Below are 21,422 nucleotides of genomic sequence, written 5' to 3'. Positions count from 1 at the left end.
GGTGCACTCCAGAAGCCTCCTGTGTCACATGCCAGTGCTTAAAAATGGCAGTGAGGGCACTTGAACTAAAGCTAATTGAATAAGCTTTAGTTCAAGTCCTGCTAATTGAATAAGCTTTAGTTCAAGTCCATTTTTAAGCACGAGGACACTTTTAAGCAGAGCAGAGGCAAGTGGGGAGAGGGCAGATGCGGGCTGTACCAGCCACATGCCTCCTGCCCTCCTGGCAGTGGGGGGCACAATACACTGCCCCCACTGCTGCCAGGTGGGCAAGGGGTGCGTTGCCAGTGCAGGGCTCCCAAGGAAAAGGCAGCAGAGTGGAGAGCCCTGAGCCCACAGCAAGCAGCTTGCATCCACCCTGTGCACAAATATGGTAGGGGCACATGCCCCCCATGCCTCCCCCGGAGGGTGCATGCAGTGGTAGGGAGCCATCCCCCACCCATGCCCTCTGGATGAGTTGCCCATATTTTTGTCTCACTCCCTGCCCTGGCCCCAGGTCCTATGCAGTTCCCTTAACCCCTCTCCCTGTCCCACTCCCTCCCTCACCATGGGGGCATCAATCCACACTCCCTATGCCCCTTCGCCTCCATAGACTTAACTGCAAGGAGCTGTTCTCCACACTGCCCAGCTCTTTTCCTGGTCACATGCATGCATGCGGCCATGCACATGCACCTGGCACCTCCTGCATCTTGCTCCTGGCAGCCCCAAGCAGGACCCCGTGCAGGCTGGAATGCTACCTGCCTGCAAGGGGAAACCTACTGTTCCCAAGGGAACTGAGGCATCCCGGGGCCCTGGCTCCACAGGGGAGAGGTAACCCAGGTGCTCAGGGCCCTGGCCACAAGGTATACTTATTGGTAAACATTATCAGCTATAACGGCCAAAAAAATCTGATAGCTGATAATGTAATTTCCCCTTTTATTGGAGCCGATCTGATAGGCAACCAATATGTTGTTTCACCTCTAATTCTTAGCTGACACCTGAGTTTTTTGCATAAATGTTTATCAGAATTTTATAAATTATGTATTCTCCTTTGTCATGTACCTTTGCTGTCACTCTTTGACCAGACAGTAACTGTGTCTGTTAGTTCCAGACAAATCTGAAAATTGTATCAAATGGAGTAGTATATCTGAAATATTTGATATGGAAGTACAAGTGGCCAGCTGGGTATTTCACTGCATAAAAGCACAGGAAAGAGGGTAGAATGGAAATGTAGGTGCCTTTTGTTAATTCAAAAGGTCCCTTTCAGAAAGAAAACAAAATAGAGATTTGGAAATTCCCCTTGGGAGACTAATTTTGTCATTTTTTCATACAGCCTAAAAATTGGTATGAGGGAGGAAGAATAATGAGAGGCAAACATTTCTAGTAAACAGTTTACCAGTCATCTATTTATTACTTGAATTCTCATGTATTTTACATGTTCACTCATAAAAGAAGAGCTGCTTATTTTTCATGCTAATTATAAATTAACATACTTATTTGACATGCTGTAAAACATTTCTACTCTGATATTTTAGTGAAGACAGCTAGTGGATTAGAAGTTTACCCCTGCTTCCCTGTTAACTAAACAATCATGCAGGGGTTGACCACCAATTTTAGTACTGTATACATTTTGGATTGATGATAAAGTATTTTGCAAGTGTGAAAGTGTTTTGCAAATAGTGTAGCGCAGGGGTACTCAACCCTCTGCCTACAGGCCATATCCAGCCTCTGGAGCCCTGTCTTCTGGCCTGTGCGGTTCTGCAGGGATCCGTGGAGTTGTGGCTCTGTGTGCTAGATTGGACATGGAGGGCAGCCTAGGGCATGATCCCAGCCTTCAGGGAAAGATGGAGGTCATATAGGGCCCTGGGACCTCAATCCTGGCATGCAGGACAGCAGAAGCAATGCAGAGTCAGACCCTGGTGTGTGGGGTCCAGTCTGGTCCACTGACAGGACCCGTGCCACTTATCTGGCCTGCAGGCCCAAAAGATTGAGCACCATTGTTATAGTACATAAATGTAAGGGTTGTTTGCAAGGAGCTGCATATTGACCATTAAAGTATTGATAATATAGGGTCAGTAACAGATGGCTTTCAGAGAAGAAAGTAATGGAAAATTATACACATGCACAGTATGGCTGGATCAGATTTTTGTGCATATTGATATGCCATAGGAAATCTTATAAAATCATGAATCACACTTAGTATGTTGCTACACATGCATTGAGATTCATACAAAAAAATCCCTTACATTAAGATGTTATTTACTGTTGCTAAGTTGAGCTCTCACAATGTAAGAAATTCTAGAATTAAGGTTGCCTGAGCAACATAAATTGGATCTTAGCTCTGTATTTTCTTATTTTCTCATGTTTACAATTTTTAGAACTGTGACATTTAATTTTGAATTTTCATACTTTCTGATGTTTGGATTTAAAGACAGAAACTTTCATAATGCTCTAGTAATTTTCTCCCCTTAGGCTATTTGTTTAGATGTACAATTTTAACTTCACATCTGTTTTTGTCTGGGGGTTTGAATTCAGTCAGATGTCAATGAAAACTACATTTGGTCCTTATCAAGGAACAATACTTATTTGGTATGTTGGTTATCATGATTGGTTGAAAAGTTTTTGTCCAAGTATGTCAAATCTGAGTAATCTAGACAATGACTTCAGGTTCAAAAGGCACTTGCAGTTCTGGGGATAGGGAATTTGTTCAGAAAAGGGGAGAGATGCCTGTTTAGAGGTGTAACAAGCACAGTTGGTGTTCTGGGAAACCCTGTGGGAGTCTGTGTTGGGGGGGAAGAGGGGCAGTTCCAAGAGTGTGAGAATGTGCATGGTTTCTGAGAACAGCTTGGGGTGGGGTGGGGTGGCGGTCATGAATGTCTTACCCATGCAGGGAACACCTAAGTAGTCCCTGGTTTCTGTTGTCCTAAGTAGTCCCATTCCAGCTCTTGGTCTTAAAGCAGCAGCAGTGTGGGACTTGAAGTTCCCAGAGAGGGTAAGCCTGGAGGCAATTTTTGCTGGTGGAATGCTGTCTCCATGGGTTGGGGAATGATTTCAGCATACTCTAATTTGGGACCTTGGCAGGTGTCCCTCTCACCCACTCCTAGTTGTTCTTCTTTCGCTACCATGCTTTTGCTCCATTTTCGGCTTTCATTCCAGCCCCTCCCTCATGCTTTTTTTGATGAAAATTTTACTGATTCAATACCTTGACAAGCATTGGTTTATTTGGTGCAGGATCCAGCTGGATTAGGTGCATTGCTCTGCATGCCAATACCTTATACTTCATGTGCATTACATTTAGACATTGCCTACTGCAGGGGTTTTCAACCTTTTTTACTAAGTGTACGCCCAGCGCCCATATGTGGAGTGGGGGGTGGAGGGGGAAGGGTGGTGCACAGCCAGATGAGGATTGGAGGCAGCATGGGGTGGTGGATAGTGACTGCCACCACATACAAGCTTTTCCCCACACACTCCCTTGTCCAGCTATCCCCAGGGCTCCATGCTGCGTGCTTGAAGCTCCATTCTCACAGAGGGGAAGCCCCATGCTGGACTCTTCAGGGAAACAGGGGAAGGGCTCCCTCCGCTCCCAGCAGAGTGCAGGGACTGCATAGCTGGCAGTGGGGGAGACAGCAGGCTCCAGTGTGGGGCTTTCTTCACTGGCAGGGCTGGAGCTACAGGCATGAGGAGTGGAGCCTCAGGGATAAGGCAAGCTCTGCTCCCTTCCCCCATGCAGCACTGGTCGGAGCCACACCTACATCAGGCATGAGTGCCCTGATGTCCATGCCTGCTGCTGCTGCCAGGCAGTGGGGGCTTCATGCCATGGAGGGAGTGTGTGGGGGTCCCTACACCCTGTCCAGCTGAGCTCCATGCTCCTACTGCCCCTCTGGGGGGGGAGGAGGAGGAAGAGTTCCCCCCTGTATGGAACAGAGCCTCCCCCTGCCCTGGGTGTGGAGGGGTGGAGGGAAAAGTCGCCTTCTGGGGCTGGGCAACATCCCATAGAGCCCCCCCCCCACCCTGCAGCGATGGGGAGAAACAGGGTGAAGAGTCCCACTCTAGGGCTGGGCAGCCTCACAGATTCCCTTTCCCCACCCCAGGGTGGTGGCAGGGGAAAAGAGACCCCCCCACCAATTAGGGCACTCCTCTTGGTCATGCGGGAGTGGGAGAAAGGGAGGAGGGGGAGTTCGCTTCTGGGGCCGGGCAGTCCTGTGTGCCCAGGTTGCTCCCAGGTGTCAGGGAGCCACTGGGGTGGGCCTGCCGGGGCCTGGCCACCCCTTCTCCCCTCAGCTCAGCTTCCCTGTGGGGTACCTGGGCTACCTGCTTTAGCATCCCCAGGCTTCTGGCTTGAGCCACTGCAGGCACGTCCCAAACGTCTGTTCACTTGCAAACTGGTTCACTCTCTGTAGAGTAGACTAACTTGCAAAGATTGAATCGATTCAGGCTCAGGCTTTTTGAAGTCTAACCCTAGCTCAAGTGAGAACAAAGAGCAAACCATGCCAGGGAGCAGATGCAATATTTTTATAAAAAGGTTACAGCAAAACAGGAACCTAACCTGTGTTTTCCAAAGCTGTGATTATAATAGATAATGACTTTAGAAAGGAAACAGTGGGTATGGTATGAGCAGATAGCAACATCTTTGCATCTGAGACACTAAAGTTACATGTCTTCAAGAGGAGGTGATGGATAGCAATAATGTACAACAAAATGTATGGAAAGATTAACAGTACTTGGTCCAGAGGATTTTTTTTGGAGATACCTGACACCAAAAGGAGATACCTGGAGGCAGGAGCCTGGGCTTCCGGGACACTGGAAGGCCAAAATGTTAGGGATAAAGGAACAAGTTTGCCTCCTGCACTATAACTAGCTAAGAATGTGAAGGTCCACTTTAGTTTTACAGAGCTGAACTACATCTCTTGTGCAAGCTGTTACTGTTTTCACATGATTCATTTTTCCTTTTGCTATTCTTAATAAGTCTTGATTTTACTACCGCCTATGAGGCTTGAGATTCTTGTTTGAACCTTGGCTCCTGTGAAATGTGTAGGAGGTTGTTCTCTGAAAGAAGCAAATCTTAGTTGGCAGAATTGAGGGTGGAATCCAAAGTTACAGAAGGCTTATGTCTGTATGCTAGAAAACAAATTGCATAACCATTAGGGCTGTGAGAAACAGCACCATTTCGTTTCAACTTCCTTTTCACCATTTTGAAAGGAAAGTGTTTCGTTTTGACATTTTATTTAATTTTAAAGCACTGTTCTGTTTCGTTTTGTTGAAACTTCCGCTGTTTCAACGTTTCACCCATAGGCTATAATGGGGAATCACAAAACTTCCTGTAACTTTGTCATTTCTTGCCTGATTTGAATGAAAACAGCAGCCTGAGGCCACAAAGCCTGTCAAGTTTCAAAGAGATAGGTGCAGGGGTTTCTGGGAAACTGTACCTCAAGCTGCTGACAAGCAAAACTCGTGATGTGTGACTGTGTGTGTGTTAAGGCATGCCCTTACTGGTGCTGGGGCTTCTACAGGCACAGAAGTGTGCCCCAATCAGGCATCCTCCTCCCCTATAGCCTCAGTCCAGTCCACCACTTTAAATAACAACAGACTCTGTTCCATGCTGAGGGGGACTCTTCCCCTCCACCCAGGGAGGGGAGGGGGACTCTGTGATGTACCGGATAGGGACTCTTTCTCCACCAAGCAATAACTGTGCACCAGAATGAGCACACTCTGAAAATCTATCAAAGACAACAACAGAACACCACCTGTCTCCAGTCTCTCAGGCCTGATCCCCAAAGGGAATTTACAAACCACTTATGAGTCTGTGAACTGCACTTCATCAACCTCCTAGGTACAGAAACTCATGGACTCAATATAGACATTGGAATTCTGACACCCTGCAACCTGCCAGACATCTAACTCCCCAGGTACCTCTCCACTTTTACCTGCGCTGCTACATCCCCCTCCCCCTCTGCCCCCCAGCCTGTCCCTTACCCCCGATGCCTCCATTTCCATTTTTACTGACTGGCTTTCTTGCCTGCATTGCATGCCATCCTCTGGCTTCTTTACTATTCCTTCCATCCAAGAACAGCACCACATGCACACACCAACTGCAGGTGATTCCTCAGCCTGACAAAGGGTTTTTCAACCTGAAAGCTGGCATCCCAGGCAGCTAAACTGAGCCCACCTGGAGCTTCACAACTCCACTGCAACCAGCAAGCCTCAGACCTATCAAAGATGTGACAGATGTGGGCTTTCCCCAGCCAGGTCTGTGTGTGTGCCATGTAGTGGCTGAAGGTTATGGCACCTCCTATCTGCCTTTCACCAGGGAGATCCTCTGTCCTGACATTTCCTGGGGCTGCCATGCTGCCAAATGGTCCCACCAGGCCTCCCGACCCTGGCAGAGTGCAGTTTTAGTGGTCATTCCCAGGACCTGGGGTTTCCTCCTTCCCCATACCCCCAGCCCGTACCTCCAAGTTTGTCCTAGCATGGTTGCTCAGCAGGGACATGTACTTCCCCTGCTGGCTGGTTATACAGTAAGTGCTGTCTCCAGCTCTGAGAGTTCAGTATTAAATGATTTAAACAAATGAAAAAAAGGAAATAGGTACAGATGGAGTGAGGAGGGTGGCACTTACTCCATCTGCACCTGGATGTTGGGGAATCCCAGCAGCAGGAGATGCACCTTGAGGAACACCAGGTGCTCTACCAAACCAGGATCCAAGGAGGTGCAGTGGGGTGTCACTAAATCACAAGCGATGCTGGACACCCTCTTGCTTGGAACACTTGGTTCTTGAACAGGGCAGTTCTTGCCAGGCAACCGTGGCCAGATCCGGCCACATCTGGCTGCAGCTTGCCCAGTAGGCCAAGGGGTTGCACAGCAGCAACTCCACATCCTCAGTGACATAGGCAGCCACCAAAGCCTGAGCGCTACCTGCCTGATGGTGGGGTCTGGTGCCTCTGGACCCCACGATAGAAGCCATGCTCTTGGCCCATATTGGCAGCATCTGTAGTGGAGGAGGAGACTGGCTGGTGAATGGCATGCTGGCATGGGACAGTGGATCCTCCTCTTCCACATCCCCCTTCCTTCGCCCTTCTGTCTCCCTGACTCTCGTCACCAGCACCTTCATCCACTGATCCAGGGTTTTGTTGCTGCATATGCTGATGCTCCCCTTCATTCTCAGGTCACACATAGCAGCCAGCACGTAGACCATACTGGACCACAAGGGATTAAGCAATTTCCTGATGCCTTCTTTCAGCTACCTCACCAGTGCCTGCACATCTGGTGACAGCAGCTTGCCATAGCCAGGAACATTGATCCCCTGGAACTTCTCCATTTGGTTTTGAAGTTCCAGGGGATCACCTGGCTAAGGAGGGCATCACCAGTGCTGAGGCTCTTGATGGCCTCAAGGAAGGGCTTGAGAACCACCAAGATCAGGGAGATGGTATTCCACTCAGCTCTGTCCCAATCTCCCCAAGCAAGGCCATCCAGTGGGTGGCCTTCTGTTGCTCCGCCAGCCTCTCAAGCATCAGATATCTGCAGTTCCACTGAGTCTCCACATCCTGCATAATTTTGTGCTGAAGGATGTTTAGCTCTGCCTGTTTGTCCCACAGCATCTTGCCCCACCTTGATGCTCTGGTGGAAGTAGCCTGCCACCTTCCTGCATTGGGAAATGAGCTTGCTGGTGATGCTGGTGCTCCCACCGGCAGTTTTGTCCCCCTCTAAGGGTGTCCCTGACAATGAGGGTGAACTCATGTCCCACACAGCGTATGCCAACAAAGTTGGCATCATGGACAACCTTGACCATATTGGCCCCATTGTCAGTGACCATGAACCCATGGGTGAACTCTCCCTGCCCAGTGAGCCACCCCTGAACCAAGCGGTTCATGGCCCCCATGATTTGGTTGCTGTGTGAGACTCATCCAACACCTTGGCTTGAAATAGAGCCCACCGATAGCCTGACTGGTTGCACCAGTGCCCTGTGAAGGAGAGGTAGGTGTGTTCTCTACCCTGGCTGCTCCAGATGTCTGAGGTGAATTGTAAGGTCACCTGCCTTGCACAGCTCCTCCCTCAAGTACTCCCTGCATGCCTCATACAGGGAGGGCACCACCGTCCTATTGAAAGTGATGCATGCAGGCACTTGGTACAGTGGGGCCACAAGCACCATGTGCTGCCTGAACCCTGGCCACTCAATTATGGAGAAGGGCTGGCCACTCACAGTAAGCATCTCCCCAATGGTCTGGGTGATCTCCCTTGCCTTTGCAATGTGCCCCCTTTCCATCCAGCTTTCCCCCACTATTCCAGGCTGGCCTGCCTCTGCTTCAGGGGGATGGGGGCTTTGGAGTGAGAAGGGGACTTCTTTTTGGGCACAATTCCACTGGTGCCAAGCTGAGGAGGAGCAAGGGCAAGGGTGCCTCTTGAGATGCATCAGCATCCCTGTGGTGCTCATGTGTTTTGTTGCCTTGCCCCAGCTGGTTTTGACTTGGCAGTGAAGGTAGATAGCATATGTGAGATCATCTGCCAGCTCAAAATGATCCTAGACCACACTACCCCCTCACTTCTGGGGTGCAGGTGTGGATGCTGCATTTTCCTCCTCCTCAGCAAGCAGAGGCACAGCGACAGAAGGAGCAGACTCAGCTGAGCCACTTACCTCCACAACCTCTACCTCAACCTCCTCCAAAGTGCCTTCTGAGGAAGGAGACCTGGCTCTAGGGGAAACTTTATGTAATACATTACATACAATTATCTACATATATGTGTATTTATGTAATGTGTGTATTTATGTAATAAAATATATAAATGTATGTAGTATGTGTTCCTGAATAAATTCTATATTATAATATGCAATATATGCTGTGATTCCCTGCACAGTGAATGAAATGCACACTGTGAGAAAAAGCACAGATTTGTTTTTTGGGGGAAAAGAATCAAAATAGACTAACAAAAACAGAAAGAGGATTTTGGTGGAGGAATAAATTGAAAGGAATGAATGAATATAATAATAAAATAAAAGGGTATAGAAAGCAAAAGGTATTGAATCCCACTTGCTTGGAACAGGCAAGCAAGTAGGAAATGATAGCCTTTGTCTGACACTGCTCTGCTGCTGGAATACACAGCTCAGTAACTGACCCCAAGGCAGAAAGCAGCCTAGTTCAAACCATGTTGCTTTTTATGCTGTTTTTCCATCCATCCCCCAGAGTACTAGGATTGGAAGGGACCTCAGGGAAAGATCACAGTCACTGGCCAGCTACACAGTTACTATCAGAGCAGTCCTTCCCCCCGCCTCCCCTTCCCTCTCTTTAATTTCTGTTTCTCTGCAGGCAAGCCCAGCTTTAAAACTCGAAACATTTAAAAACGTTTTGACTGCCCTTGTTTCATTTTGAAGCCTTTTGTTTAATTTTGATTTTGCTGTTTTGAGCTTGAAATGAGTTGAAACAGCATTGAAATGATACAGCCAGCAAAATTTCTCACAGCCCTAATAACCATTTCCTGGTTCCACCAGGACAGCACCAAAAACATTGATGAAGCTGCAGCTCTAGGTAGTTTCCTGTCAGATAGACAAGGGGTCCCTTAGTGCAGATGAAAGAAATATCTGTTATTGTTAAGCTTTGGTGTATGTACTACACCAAAGATTTTGAAATGATCTACTGTTTGGGGACAGGAAAAGCAAGCTATTAAGTAAGATAGGTCTTGTTGATAGCTTTCACATGGATTTGGAGAGAAGATAAAATACTGAGGTTAGTCTCTGAGAAAAACCTAAAGGGAAAGGCTTAGGTATTTCCAGTGGGTGTATATTGTATATAGCTACTGGCCATTTGGTATGAGTGTGGGAATTTGCTCTTAAGAGATCTCTATAATTTATCTTTAAAGGAAATTCCCCCTTGGTGTAGAGGAATCTGCAAATAATCTCTCTCTTGGATTGTTATATTGATCTAAATTGTATGTATCATTGGTGACTGTTTTTCTCCAAATTGTCTCTCTTCTGTGCAACTCTTTTGCTCTAAACTCTTTTTCCCCTGTGTAGTTATTTTTCTTCAAATTATCCCTCTTCTAGGTGGCTGCTGGCTATTTATCAATATTTGATCTTTCTCTGAAAGTGTATTTCTGCTGGGTGGCTGTTTATTACCAAAGGGTGTCTCTCCAGGGTGCCTATTGGCTCTGCATCAGTTCTTGAACTCTTTCTTTCCCCTGTCTCATGGGTGACTACCAGCTGTAAAAGGTATTCTCTGTCTCTCTCTCTCTCTCAACAAAGGTAATTAATTTTTTGCATGGCAAACATCCCTTTGAAAGATGATGCATTAGAGTCCAGTACAGTCCCTGTGAAAGCACAGGAAAAGGCTGTAACTGTGTCAGTCATATACAAGAATGGAGGGAAAATCTCTGTGCAGGTCCTTTGAATGTAAATATCACAAAATTGGTTTTCCTGGAGCAGTCTGCAAAATGAAAATAGCAATACAAATAGCAGCAAATGCCACCTACAGAATCAGAGCCCTTGCATTTTATTTTGCTTTCATAGCAGCCAGCCTAAAAAGTCTTAGACCAAAGTCATCATTGATCCAACTCCATTAGTTTCAGCAGTAGTGGACCAGTGATGAATGCGGCCCGTTAACATTATAATTTGACTTGATTCTGCTCCAGTTGCAGTCAGTGAGAGTTAAGTCATTAACGTTAATCAAAGCAGAATTGCAGAATCAAGGCCAGTTAGAGAAAATCTAAAATGCCCCCCCCCCCCCCCCCAAAAAAAAGTTTGGTTTGGAGCGTTTGTACATATTTTTATATAGGGAAGAGAGAAATTAGGCCCATACAGTTCCTGTTATCCTGGCTCGACCTCACACTAGTTTTGCAACTGGAATGATGATGAAATGTATGTCCTCTGAGTAAAGTTGTGTAAGTTCCAGTAGCTCTACTCACTCCCCCCACTTCTTGAGCAGAAGACTAAGAATTGAGAAAGGGAGAGGAAAGCAGAATGCTGAAGGGCCTCTTACTGTGTCTTGGGCATTTTAAAATGATAATGTGCAGGAAGGAAACAATCACAACCTATACAATTTTGGGTGCATTTCTTATACATATTTTACACACTTTAATAAATATACATCAGATATACCTGCCAGCAACTCAGCATATCCATTATTCACTGTTCATTACTTCATATTCCAACTGCCTGGGGACTTGTGATGTTCAGGGGGGTCATGATAGGTTATACCTTCAGTTTGCACAAGTGTTTTCTTACCTGATTTTTCTCAACATCCAGCTACAGACATGTAGTATTTTCCACCCCAAGTCATGAGTCATGCAAATTTCTTAAGGAAGAGGAAGAGTTTTGTCTAAAAGTCCTCAGATTTTTTAAATAGATTTTCTTTATTATTTGCTTTCAGTTTTGAGCCTTAAGGGTTTACTCAGGTCCTGTTTACAAAGTTTTCTTTGAAATCACTGGGATTAGAAGGATTACTTTTCTTTTGTCCTCTGCTTCCTTGCCTCTGATCAAGTGATCCGCTTGAGTCCAGGAGCTGGGTCTGTGAGCAAAACTCCAACTTTCATGGGACTCATAATAAAATATTTGGTTCATATAACTGAGGTCTGACCTTATGATGTCAGGAAGCAGCTTTGTATAGCTTCAGTGACGCAAGATTGCCTAAAGTCTTCTCTACCTGGGGGAAGATTTCTCTCACTTTATTGCTATTTCCCAGTGAATTGACTGGGGCTTCCCAGAGGCAACTGGCACGACTTAGTTTATAAACACATGTCTTCCTTAGTGCAGGATCAGCTATGTAAGGATGCGTCCTGGAACAGATGTTGCCTGTTTTCCCACAGGATTGGGCCCCTGCCATTCCCAGGGCTTCAGGGGTCCAATCCTGCAGGACCGCTGCAAATGGAAACTGACTTGGGGCATGCCTTTGCAAATGGGGGAACATTTCCCAAGGTGTATCCCAAGTTGGGGGTGCAGTAGTGCTATATGCATACCCTGCCAAGGAATTTCTGGGCTGTGCCTCTGCAAGCAGGGCACCTGAAGTCCCAAAAGCACCTGCCTGGGGTTCCCCCATTTGCAGAGGTGTGTCACAAGTGTGATATGCAAACCTGGGAAATCTCCATCTGGGGGATTCCCAGGGCATGCCTGTACCAGCATGAACCTTGCTGGGAGATCCCAGGGCTTCAGGGCCCTGTTTGTACACATCCTGGGAATAGTCCTGTAGGGGAATTCCCAGGGTGTGCAGGATCAGGCCCCTGAAGCCTCAGGAATGCTTGCCTGTGGCATGTGGAGAGCTCAGGCAGCTTCAGGCTGCCTGCACTTTCACACAAGTCCACCACAAAAAAACAGCCCAAATTTATACCATCTATTGTTGTGGCCACAATTTTAGAGATTTGTGGCACTACAAAGGGCATGGACATCTGTTTGCTTGTGGTTTCTGCCTCCACAAAAACAATGTGTGTTTTCATCCTTAGATAACTGAAGGAGCAGAAAAGGTAACATGCAGTGCTCAGGGCTGGGGCAGTTTATTTACCCATCTGAGTTGTACCATTGACTTCAGTTTCTGTCTACATTGATCAATATACTCATACAGTGTTTTATTAATGCATGGTTTATGTTCAAAAGTCAAAACCATTGTTGAAAACATCTGGATATATCATTCAGTTTAGATGAAAAACAACAGTCTGTTTTATCTGCTACCTAAAAGCCTGCATAGCAATAGGAAATGTTATCTTTTTGTTCAGGCGTGAAATCTCTTTATCGGGTATAAGTATGTGATATGAATAACCGTTAATAAATGGGCAATAAGGATTTACAGGTTCCATAAAAAGAACATCAGGAATGCCCATTGATGATGCCTAAGTTTCCTTAAGTAGGGTAGCTTTGCTAATCATGCTCCTTCCTAATTGATTAAACTGATTAATGTTGTAATGTTCTTTGGAAAAGTTCTACAGTTAGGTGTAAAGATGCTGGAGGGCTTCAAAGATGTTTCTGCCTGGCTTGCTTCTTGTTTCATCATCTTTGAAGTTTTCAAAGACGTTATGACATGTTTAAAATCTATGCCTTAGGTTTACCAGAACCAAACAAAGACCATATATTTGAAGGATTGAGAACAGATCAAGGCTTCTACACATCTAAAGATTTTCTACCACTGATAGCAATGGCAAGCAAACCAGGTATGTGCGCATGTGTGTATTTGTTGAATAGAATTCAGTAGATGGTTGGCAATTTCATTATTACTCCTTGGAGTTGCACAATGTACAGATATGTGTAAAATCGTACGTCCAATTAAGGAGCGCTTATATATATGGAGGAATATTTGTGGTTGGTGCTTCTCAGATGGTAGGTTGCAACCTTTTGGATGGGAGGAATAGAGGAGAAGGATCCTCCCACCTTTTAGCCCAGCACCCTCATGGCTTTGCCCAGGGAGTGAGCCTTTGGTCCTTTGCCCAGGGAGTGAGCAAATTTTATTTCTGGCAGTTACATGTGTACCTGCGTTATCCTATTCTGCCCATCACAGGCCTACTTGGGCACTGTGTCCTGCATGCTGGTTTCAAAAGGCAGCATCAGTAGCTGGGCTGCATGTGGAATCAGTGGCATCTGGGCTGGTAGCTCAGTGACTGCTTTTTTTTGCTCCTCCCTCCATTCCCCTAACTCAGCACAAGGGGCTCGTGCCCCAGTCACCCTCCCCCCATCCTCAGTACATTGCTGCTGCTGCTAGCAGAAAAAGGATCCAAAACTGTGTACATCACAAAAAATAAGCTTCTGCAGCTACATAAGAGCTTAGGTACATTGAGGTGAACTAGGACTTGGGCTATGGTCCCTGCAGTCTTTGTATAACACAAGGCAAGAGAGGGATACAGGGAGTTGGGGAGATAATATTAGTCAGCATGGTACATGGTGTCCTTAGGTTGTGGTTTGTATCGTGCCTTTTCGTATGTTAAGAATGTGCCTCTCTTAAATAAATTACCACACGGCCAGGCATGAAAATGGTAATGTGTTAGTAATATGAGCTTCTTACAGATGTTTTTTTTAAAAAAACACCCAAAAAACTCCCTTTACTGGAAGAAGCAGCAGTTTAGTTTGTTCTGGCTCCTCAGTGTCTGTATAGATCAAGTGCTTCAGCAGGGCTTTTTGGTGCTTTTATCTAAAGCTAATTCTAAATCAGCTATTAGATAAAAGCACCAAAAAACCCCACTAAAAGTGCCCAATCTATACAAACATTGGATGCGCTGGGTCCAACTAACATAGTGCCTCATCAGGGCACGTGCTGCGCTGCGTGTGGGAGTATACTAAGTTTAAAGGAAAGCACCTTTTTTTTTTTTTTAAAGTCTGCCAGCAGCCATGGTGATTTCTACATTCGGTTCTATACAATGCAGTCTGTATACAGTAGTCACACCATCATCATTTGCAGAGTGAATCACTACAGTACATTAACAAAGAATGTGGCTGCCTAGAGTTTAGAGTTTCACAGAAATAGAGTCTTAAATAAGTTAGTCGCAACAAATTTATTTTCTGCTTATAAAAATGTAGCAAGTTCTTTCTTTTTACTTCAAATTATCTATATTCCAGAAGGAAAAAGCCCTGCCCATCCTTCCTCTGATACGAGAAGTAGATTACTTCTTTGTCTGTTTTTAATCCAAAAATAAATTTAGAAACAAAAAAAATGGGTGTGGAGAAGACAGCTTTGTGAAGACAGACTTACAGACATATAAAATGTTTGTTGTTCAACAAGGAAAAACTAAACCCACAACAAATGAAAACCACAATGCTACTTCTGCTATAAAATATACAGGTTTATATTATACAATTATTTATTTTAAAAAACCCAACTATATAACAATTTTTGCACTTAAAACATAACAATTTGCAGGACTAAATTTTAAGTTCGTTAAAAATGAGACTGCAAACCTTTTTTGCCAGGATAAATCACGGTGTGCATTAGAGTCAATCAAAAAACAGTAAGGAACAACTTTAAAAGGAACAAACTAGTTCTATGACTTCTGTAACTTATTTTTGTCTTTAGACACCAGTTTAGTATGCTCTGTTAATTAACTGTATCTTTTTAATTATGTTGATTCCACCTCATACTATTTAAAATACAGATTTTGAAAATAAGACATTTTTTCCCCTCTCATTTCCAGGATATCAGATTTACAGTTGTTTGAATTGCCAAGGCTAAAAAAAATTACTACATTTACTTGAATAGAAGATGACCCTGATTATAAAATGCTGCCCAAATAATTAGATGTTGTATATAGAAAATGTATGCATTTGCCAAAATTTTCCAGGTATATAATCTAGTTATTGGAGGTTTGCCTTGAATTTATCCCCCTCCAACTGCTACAGCTGGGAAGATAAATATGGGAGGTCAGTTAGCCCCTTTGCTCTCTGCTTCACCCCAGACTTTTCTCTAGGCAGCCCTTTCCCCCCTCATTACTGTCAACCTCTGCTCTCCCTGAGCACATGGGTTGCCTATACATGTACACTTAGACTGTTCTGCTGCACTGTAATTACAATGCATTAGAGCAGACTCTCCAAGTCTGCTGGAGTGTAGTAATTACTGAGCTCCAGCAGACTCCGGTGTCACGTGTAACAATGTCCCCACACTGAAAAATGGTGGCGGGGCATTTAACTAAAGCTCATTTGATGACTTTTGTTAAAGTGCCCCTGCCACCATTTTTTATGAAGTCATTCAGAATTGATGCATGTAACCCTTTTTTGAAACTGCTACAACTTTTAGCACAGGTACTCCAGAAACCCACTTTTAAGTAGCACCCACCTGTATATAATACAAACTATGTGTGATATTAGTCCAAGGCCAAAGGCTTGTGATTTACCATATAACTCATTGGGCTTGGCATTACCAGAGTCAATAGGATTTCAAGCCATGGTGACCCCCCAGCACTGCTCAGGATATGTGTATACTTCAGATACCCCCCCACAAAGGGTCTATGTGTTAATTAGGCTCTCAGTTATGACTGGAACTGGATGTTCTTATCACAAATCCTGGGATGCTCCAAAAATTTATATACAAATGAGGGCACAGGGCAAGCTTTACCTCATGGAGGGTGGGGTCACACTAATCATATGTGCAAGGCTGATAGAGGGGGTGACAGAGGAATTCTGGGTGAACTCTTTAGGGCACTGTTTGGTAATGTTTGCCAGGCATTTAAGGCTGGTGGTGAAACAGCTGTGGGAGTGAAGAGGAAGTCAACAGGTATTCAGTGTAGTGGTTCACCATGACTTGAAAAGGTCTCTGCTGAGGGGGACTGTACTTAATGGTCACTACCATCTATTCTATTCAGATTGGCTGCACTAATGTATCCTTGTGGTAGGTTCCCATCAGCCTGTTTGCCCATTTTAGGTCATGTGTTTTATAGTCCTTCTTAGTGTTGACTGCATTTAATCAATCTCATAGTTGGTTTCCATTGCTGAGCACATGCTGTTTTGGCAGCAGTTTAATGATAAACAGTGTATTTAATGAGGTTTCCTCCTATGATGACAAAAAATGTGATTATAAGAGAAGGAGACTTTTTCCCCCATGCCAATTGGAGAGGGAAGAGGAGGAACCTTGTCTTGTATTCGGGTAAATATGGTAATATTTTCTGCTTAATTGCAAGATTTGCCCCAAGCTATCTTTTTATTTCCACCCCATTTTTATTAACTTATTTTTCCCAAATCAGTTCTAAGTAAATCAATGTCCTCATTAAAATAAACAAGAGTGTGTGCATGTGCCTCTGTGTGTGTGTGCACAAGCACTTGCATGTAAAATAGAACACTGATAAATGCGCACATATGCACACACAAACACATACTATTGAAAACTCCATTCTTGCAAATAGATATCATGTGCTTAATTTGTATAGGTGAGTAGTCCAGTTAACTTTTAGGCCTCAATACTGCAAGTCCCTACCTGTGGGCAACCCCCCCCAGCACCTATGCAGGATTGAGAAATAAAGAATTAACAGTGAAACAAAGAATTGAATGTGCATTGTGACAGATCTACTTGGTCAGTTTCTGTCAATTTACCACCTTTTAATAGGAGTGAATTCATCTAAGAAAAGTTAGAGATAAATTATTTTAGATGGGAATAGATCTAGAGAAAAGTTAATGGAGGCTCTGTGACAGACACAAACATAAATATGACATTTTTTTGCTATAATTCACACACCTGCTGAAAGAGAAGGGGTTTTGTGTATTAGGATGTCCTGTTTTTGTTTTTTGTTTTCTTTTGCAGGTCAAAATGTAAAGAATAGTTTTCTTGAAAGAAATCAATACTTGTACTTCTATATGTTCTTGCTGTGAAAATTCACAGCTGGTGTAGCATGAAGTTAGAGTTACAGAGCACTGATTATATGGTCAACATAAACTCTTCTGAATGAAATCATCATCGACTCATTGAGATTATAACTTCATACTATTTATGGTATCATTTTAAAAATTATAGTAATTTGTCTAATCAACAGTTTAGTTACATTTAAGCTGACGTTAAAGTGCAATCCAATATATGGAGCACATGCATTTAAGAATCTCTCTCATAAGTGAATCATCAAATAGAAACCCATGGATAATGAACACCTAAAGTCATCATTTTCTCCATGTACTTTTTTTGTAAAATAAGCCTGAAGAAGCTGGTATAGGGTAAACATTTTTGCTTGAAGATCTCCTAAAAAGTATTATAATAATACTCTTCTTACTGCTGTCATATGGAATGGGTTCTGAGAACCATGTCATAACCAGAATATTGTTAGTGCCTTGTAAAAAATTAGTATAGGAAATGGGCACATGGTTAAACTATCTTATGAGCTCTAAACAAATAAAAAAAATTAAAAAAATGAAGGGTAATGCTCTTTTTAAACTATTGCTATGGTAAAGGCATGGCAATGGTCTTTTTAAACTATGGCCATTTGTTTTTATTTAAACCCCGAAGTTTTGTTTTTGGCTACAAAGATCTTAAAATGATTGATTCCAATTTGGAAAGACCTACACAATCTTAAAAATGTTCTGTAGTTCATATCCCTTCAAGATAGGAAGGCACTGCTGCTAGGTGTACTGAGTATGAAATTATATATATGAGCATATCTTAAAAATGGGAATAAAACTGTCTTTCAGTGAAGCAGAATAATGTGATAGTGACACTCCATGCTTGGAAACTGCAAGATGCAATTTTACACTGCTTTGAGTACAAGTACCTTTTGAGCTGTCATGCAGAAATGGTTTCTCTACTTGAAAATGGGGTTTTCCTTTCATCATTCAGGAATGTGTGCCTGTCGCTCTCCATTGCCATCAATACGTGGAACCGTGATTGTACTTGGAGCAGGAGACACTGCTTTTGACTGTGCAACATCTGCTTTACGCTGTGGAGCTCGTCGCGTATTTGTGGCCTTCAGAAAGGGTTTCACTAATATCAGGGCTGTCCCAGAGGAGGTAAAATTGAACAACTGTAACCTTCTTGTAGTAGTAATAGAAGCAATTCTATGAGGGGTTCACTAATTGTTGTTCTTTATACATGGCCCAGAAGTGTACTAGATGCCTAAAATACTGTTACTAGAAATTTAATATATAAAAATGATGTTGAAATTTAACCGTGGAAACTCTTTTTGTATTATAAAATTCTGCCTTCAGTTATGCTTTTGCAATTCCCTATGAAGTCAGTAGGATTTGTACTTACATATATAAGGACAGAATTTAGTCCTTTATAAACTATAAAACTGGGGGAAAAGTTTAAATGCACATAGACAACCTAGAGATCAAAGAATGTAACATACATGACTCCTTATGAGCCTTACAGGTGACTTTTCAGGAGTCTATGATGTCACAGAATGGTGCCCTTCTGGGTCATATTTAGTGAATCTCGATCTGGACACATTTTGGGAACTTATAAAGACTTGTAGAAGTTAGTTAAAATTATTTATATGTCTTATTCGTACCAAAACCTAATGAGTAGTGTTATTCAGCATGTATTTCTAACTTAATTAAATATTTTCAGTTTACCTTTGCATCAGTGTACATTCTCATGCACCTGCATGTATGCACAAATGAGCACACTGGTGTGTCCACCATTTTTCTTTCAATTAAAAATTATTACAATTTGGTGGGCTTATTCAGTTATAATTTATGTGGCACATACCTTAGATTGTGGCATAGTTTACATTAATGGAACATGCAATGTACCTCTGTGATGGAACTTGTGTGTAAATGGTGTTTCTTTTGCTTTCCCCACCTCCCCCAAGAGAAGTTGTACATCTTGAAGATCCAATCATTACACAAGGGGTCTAGAGGTACACAAAAAGCAATGCAGTTTCTCATAGAAGCATACTCCTATTTTGTTTTACCATAAAGTGAACCTGTTAGCTATAAAGGAAGACAGGAGTTTGGGGAGGCGGTGGGGGAGAGGGCATACCAAATTAGGTGTTATGAATAGAGTGAGTTGATGTTCAGCTCCTTACTAATCAGAAATCCCTAGTCTGCGTACCGGATCTTTATTTCAGTAAATTTGTCAATTCAGAAAAGTGTGCGGTACCCTTGTGTAACGGGTGGCCTAGCTTGCTGGGTTCTGCAGGCAGGTTTTGCTCCCTGAGGAGCTCCTCAGCTAGTCCTCCCAAATAAAGCACAGACTTTGATCAGTGAAGAAACTAACAAATAAACAAAACAAAACCCTTCTGCCCTATTCCAGTACTAGGAAGCTCTGATACTTTGACTCTGACCCCAGCTCAGCAGCCTCTCCCCTCCTTGATAGCTTGCTTGTTCTACTCACAGCTTGCTTCCTGCATGCAAACTGTTCCCTCATTGTTTGCTGACTTTCCGTGGTCTCTCCTGGGGTTTTGGCTTCCAGTGGGACACTCCCTCATTATCCAAATGCTCAGCTTGCCCAACTGGTCTGACTGTTCCTTCTTAAAGGGACAGACCACCCTGTTACAACCTGGCAGTAGATTAGAAATTACTGCCACAGCTAGAGTACTGCATCTAGTTCTGGGCGCTGCACTTCAAGAGGGATGTGGACAACATGGAGAGGGTCCAGAGGAGAGCCACTCGCATGATCGGGGGCAGCAGGGCAGGCCCTACGAAGAGAGGCTACGGGACCTGAACCTGTTCAGCTTCCACAAGAGAAGGCTGAGGGGGGATCTAGTGGCCTGTTACAAACTAGTCAGAGGGGACCAGCAGGCATTGGGGGAGTCCCTGCTCCTGTGAACACTACCAGGAGTGACTAGGAATAACAGCCACAAGCTGGCAGAGGGTAGATTTAGGCTAGACATCAGGAGGCGCTACTTCACAGTCAGGGCGGCTAGGATCTGGAACCAACTTCCAAGAGAAGTGGTGCTGGCTCCTACCCTGGGGGTCTTTAAGAGGAGGCTGGCTGAACACCTTGCTGGGGTCATTTGACCCCAGTACTCTTTCCTGCCATGGCAGGGGGTCGGACTTGATGATCTGCTCAGGTCCCTTCTGACCCTACTAACTATGAAACTTGGGGCATGGACAAACTTTCATTTGGAGCAGCTTTGAAAGAGGAAGAGAGAGCTGCTGCTCACAAGCATGTAGATACAAGTGAGTTAAATCACCTAAACCTTGAATGAAACAGAGTTAAATTTAGAGCAGTTTTACTACATTTGCATTGCTACAGGCTCCAGCATACAGCCAGGGCTGTGAGGGCAGAACAGCTGCTGTGCACAGCAGCTCCCCCTCCCGTTTTGAAATCACCCCAAGTGAAGGTTTCTCTGTGTCCTTATGCTATCTAGATGATGTTAAAATCCTATTTGAAAAAGTATAATGTAGCTTTAACCTGGCGGCGAGCCTAGGCCAGATAGCATAAGTTAAAACTGTGATTGTTCTTCCTTGTTAGGATTTTAACCCATGTTAGTTAGTGAAAACTATTTTAACATGAGTTAAAAATGCACTTTTTTCCTTGTTGAGAAAAAGCCTGAGTAAGGGACTCAGGATATGCCTCAAGGCAGTAGTGTAAGTATAGGTATCAACCAGGCATTGTGCTCTAAGTGTGACTTAGAAGTGTACACAAGAACAGAGCCATCACAGGGGCTGGCCTGGCCTGCTGCTACTGCCCAGGATGCAGAACTTTCTTGTTATGTCTGTGCCTCAAGGAAAGGAATGAAGCTTCAGATTCTGATGTAATTTACAGTAGCTTTATTCTCTCATTTCCATAAGTTATGTGAATGAAGCTTACAGAGGAGGGAAGAAAGGCTCTATGGGGATTCTAGATGCTTTAAATGTGTTATTGGCTTATTTCTTTTCTGTTTCCATTGTCTTTTGGGGGTATGGTCTCAAGCAAACTCCACATGTGGTAAATGCAGTAATTCATACTGGGGACCCCCCCGCTATTCTTAAGCTCCCTGGTCTGGCTGTATTCAAGAGCAGAAGTCAGGTATTCTCCTGTGCAGCTTCACTGTCTCATTTTTAGATCTGGTATGTATGGGGCTTGCTTGAGGGCAGCACCCCGGGAACACTGGAGGGTGGTATAGTTTCATAGTTTCTAGGGTCGGAAGG

At 44.1% G+C, this 21,422-nt stretch overlaps 1 protein-coding gene across 1 annotated transcript in view; it reads left to right on the top strand.

Moving 5' to 3' along the window:
• DPYD (dihydropyrimidine dehydrogenase) overlaps nt 1–21,422 on the top strand; it is an 865,232-nt gene that overhangs the window by 394,138 nt on the left and 449,672 nt on the right. Inside the window, exons 8-9 of the mRNA XM_019501664.1 lie at nt 12,989–13,096; nt 18,181–18,350. Of these exons, the coding sequence (XP_019357209.1) occupies nt 12,989–13,096; nt 18,181–18,350 (278 nt within the window). The remainder of the gene's footprint in view (nt 1–12,988; nt 13,097–18,180; nt 18,351–21,422) is intronic.

Source organism: Gavialis gangeticus, unplaced genomic scaffold (genome assembly GCF_001723915.1).
Source record: "Gavialis gangeticus isolate Ggan-Ray unplaced genomic scaffold, GavGan_comp1, whole genome shotgun sequence".
Classification (NCBI taxonomy): Eukaryota; Metazoa; Chordata; order Crocodylia; family Gavialidae; genus Gavialis; species Gavialis gangeticus.
The sequence above is the reverse complement of the archived record's forward strand: the minus strand, read 5'-3'. Positions and strand labels throughout refer to the sequence as shown.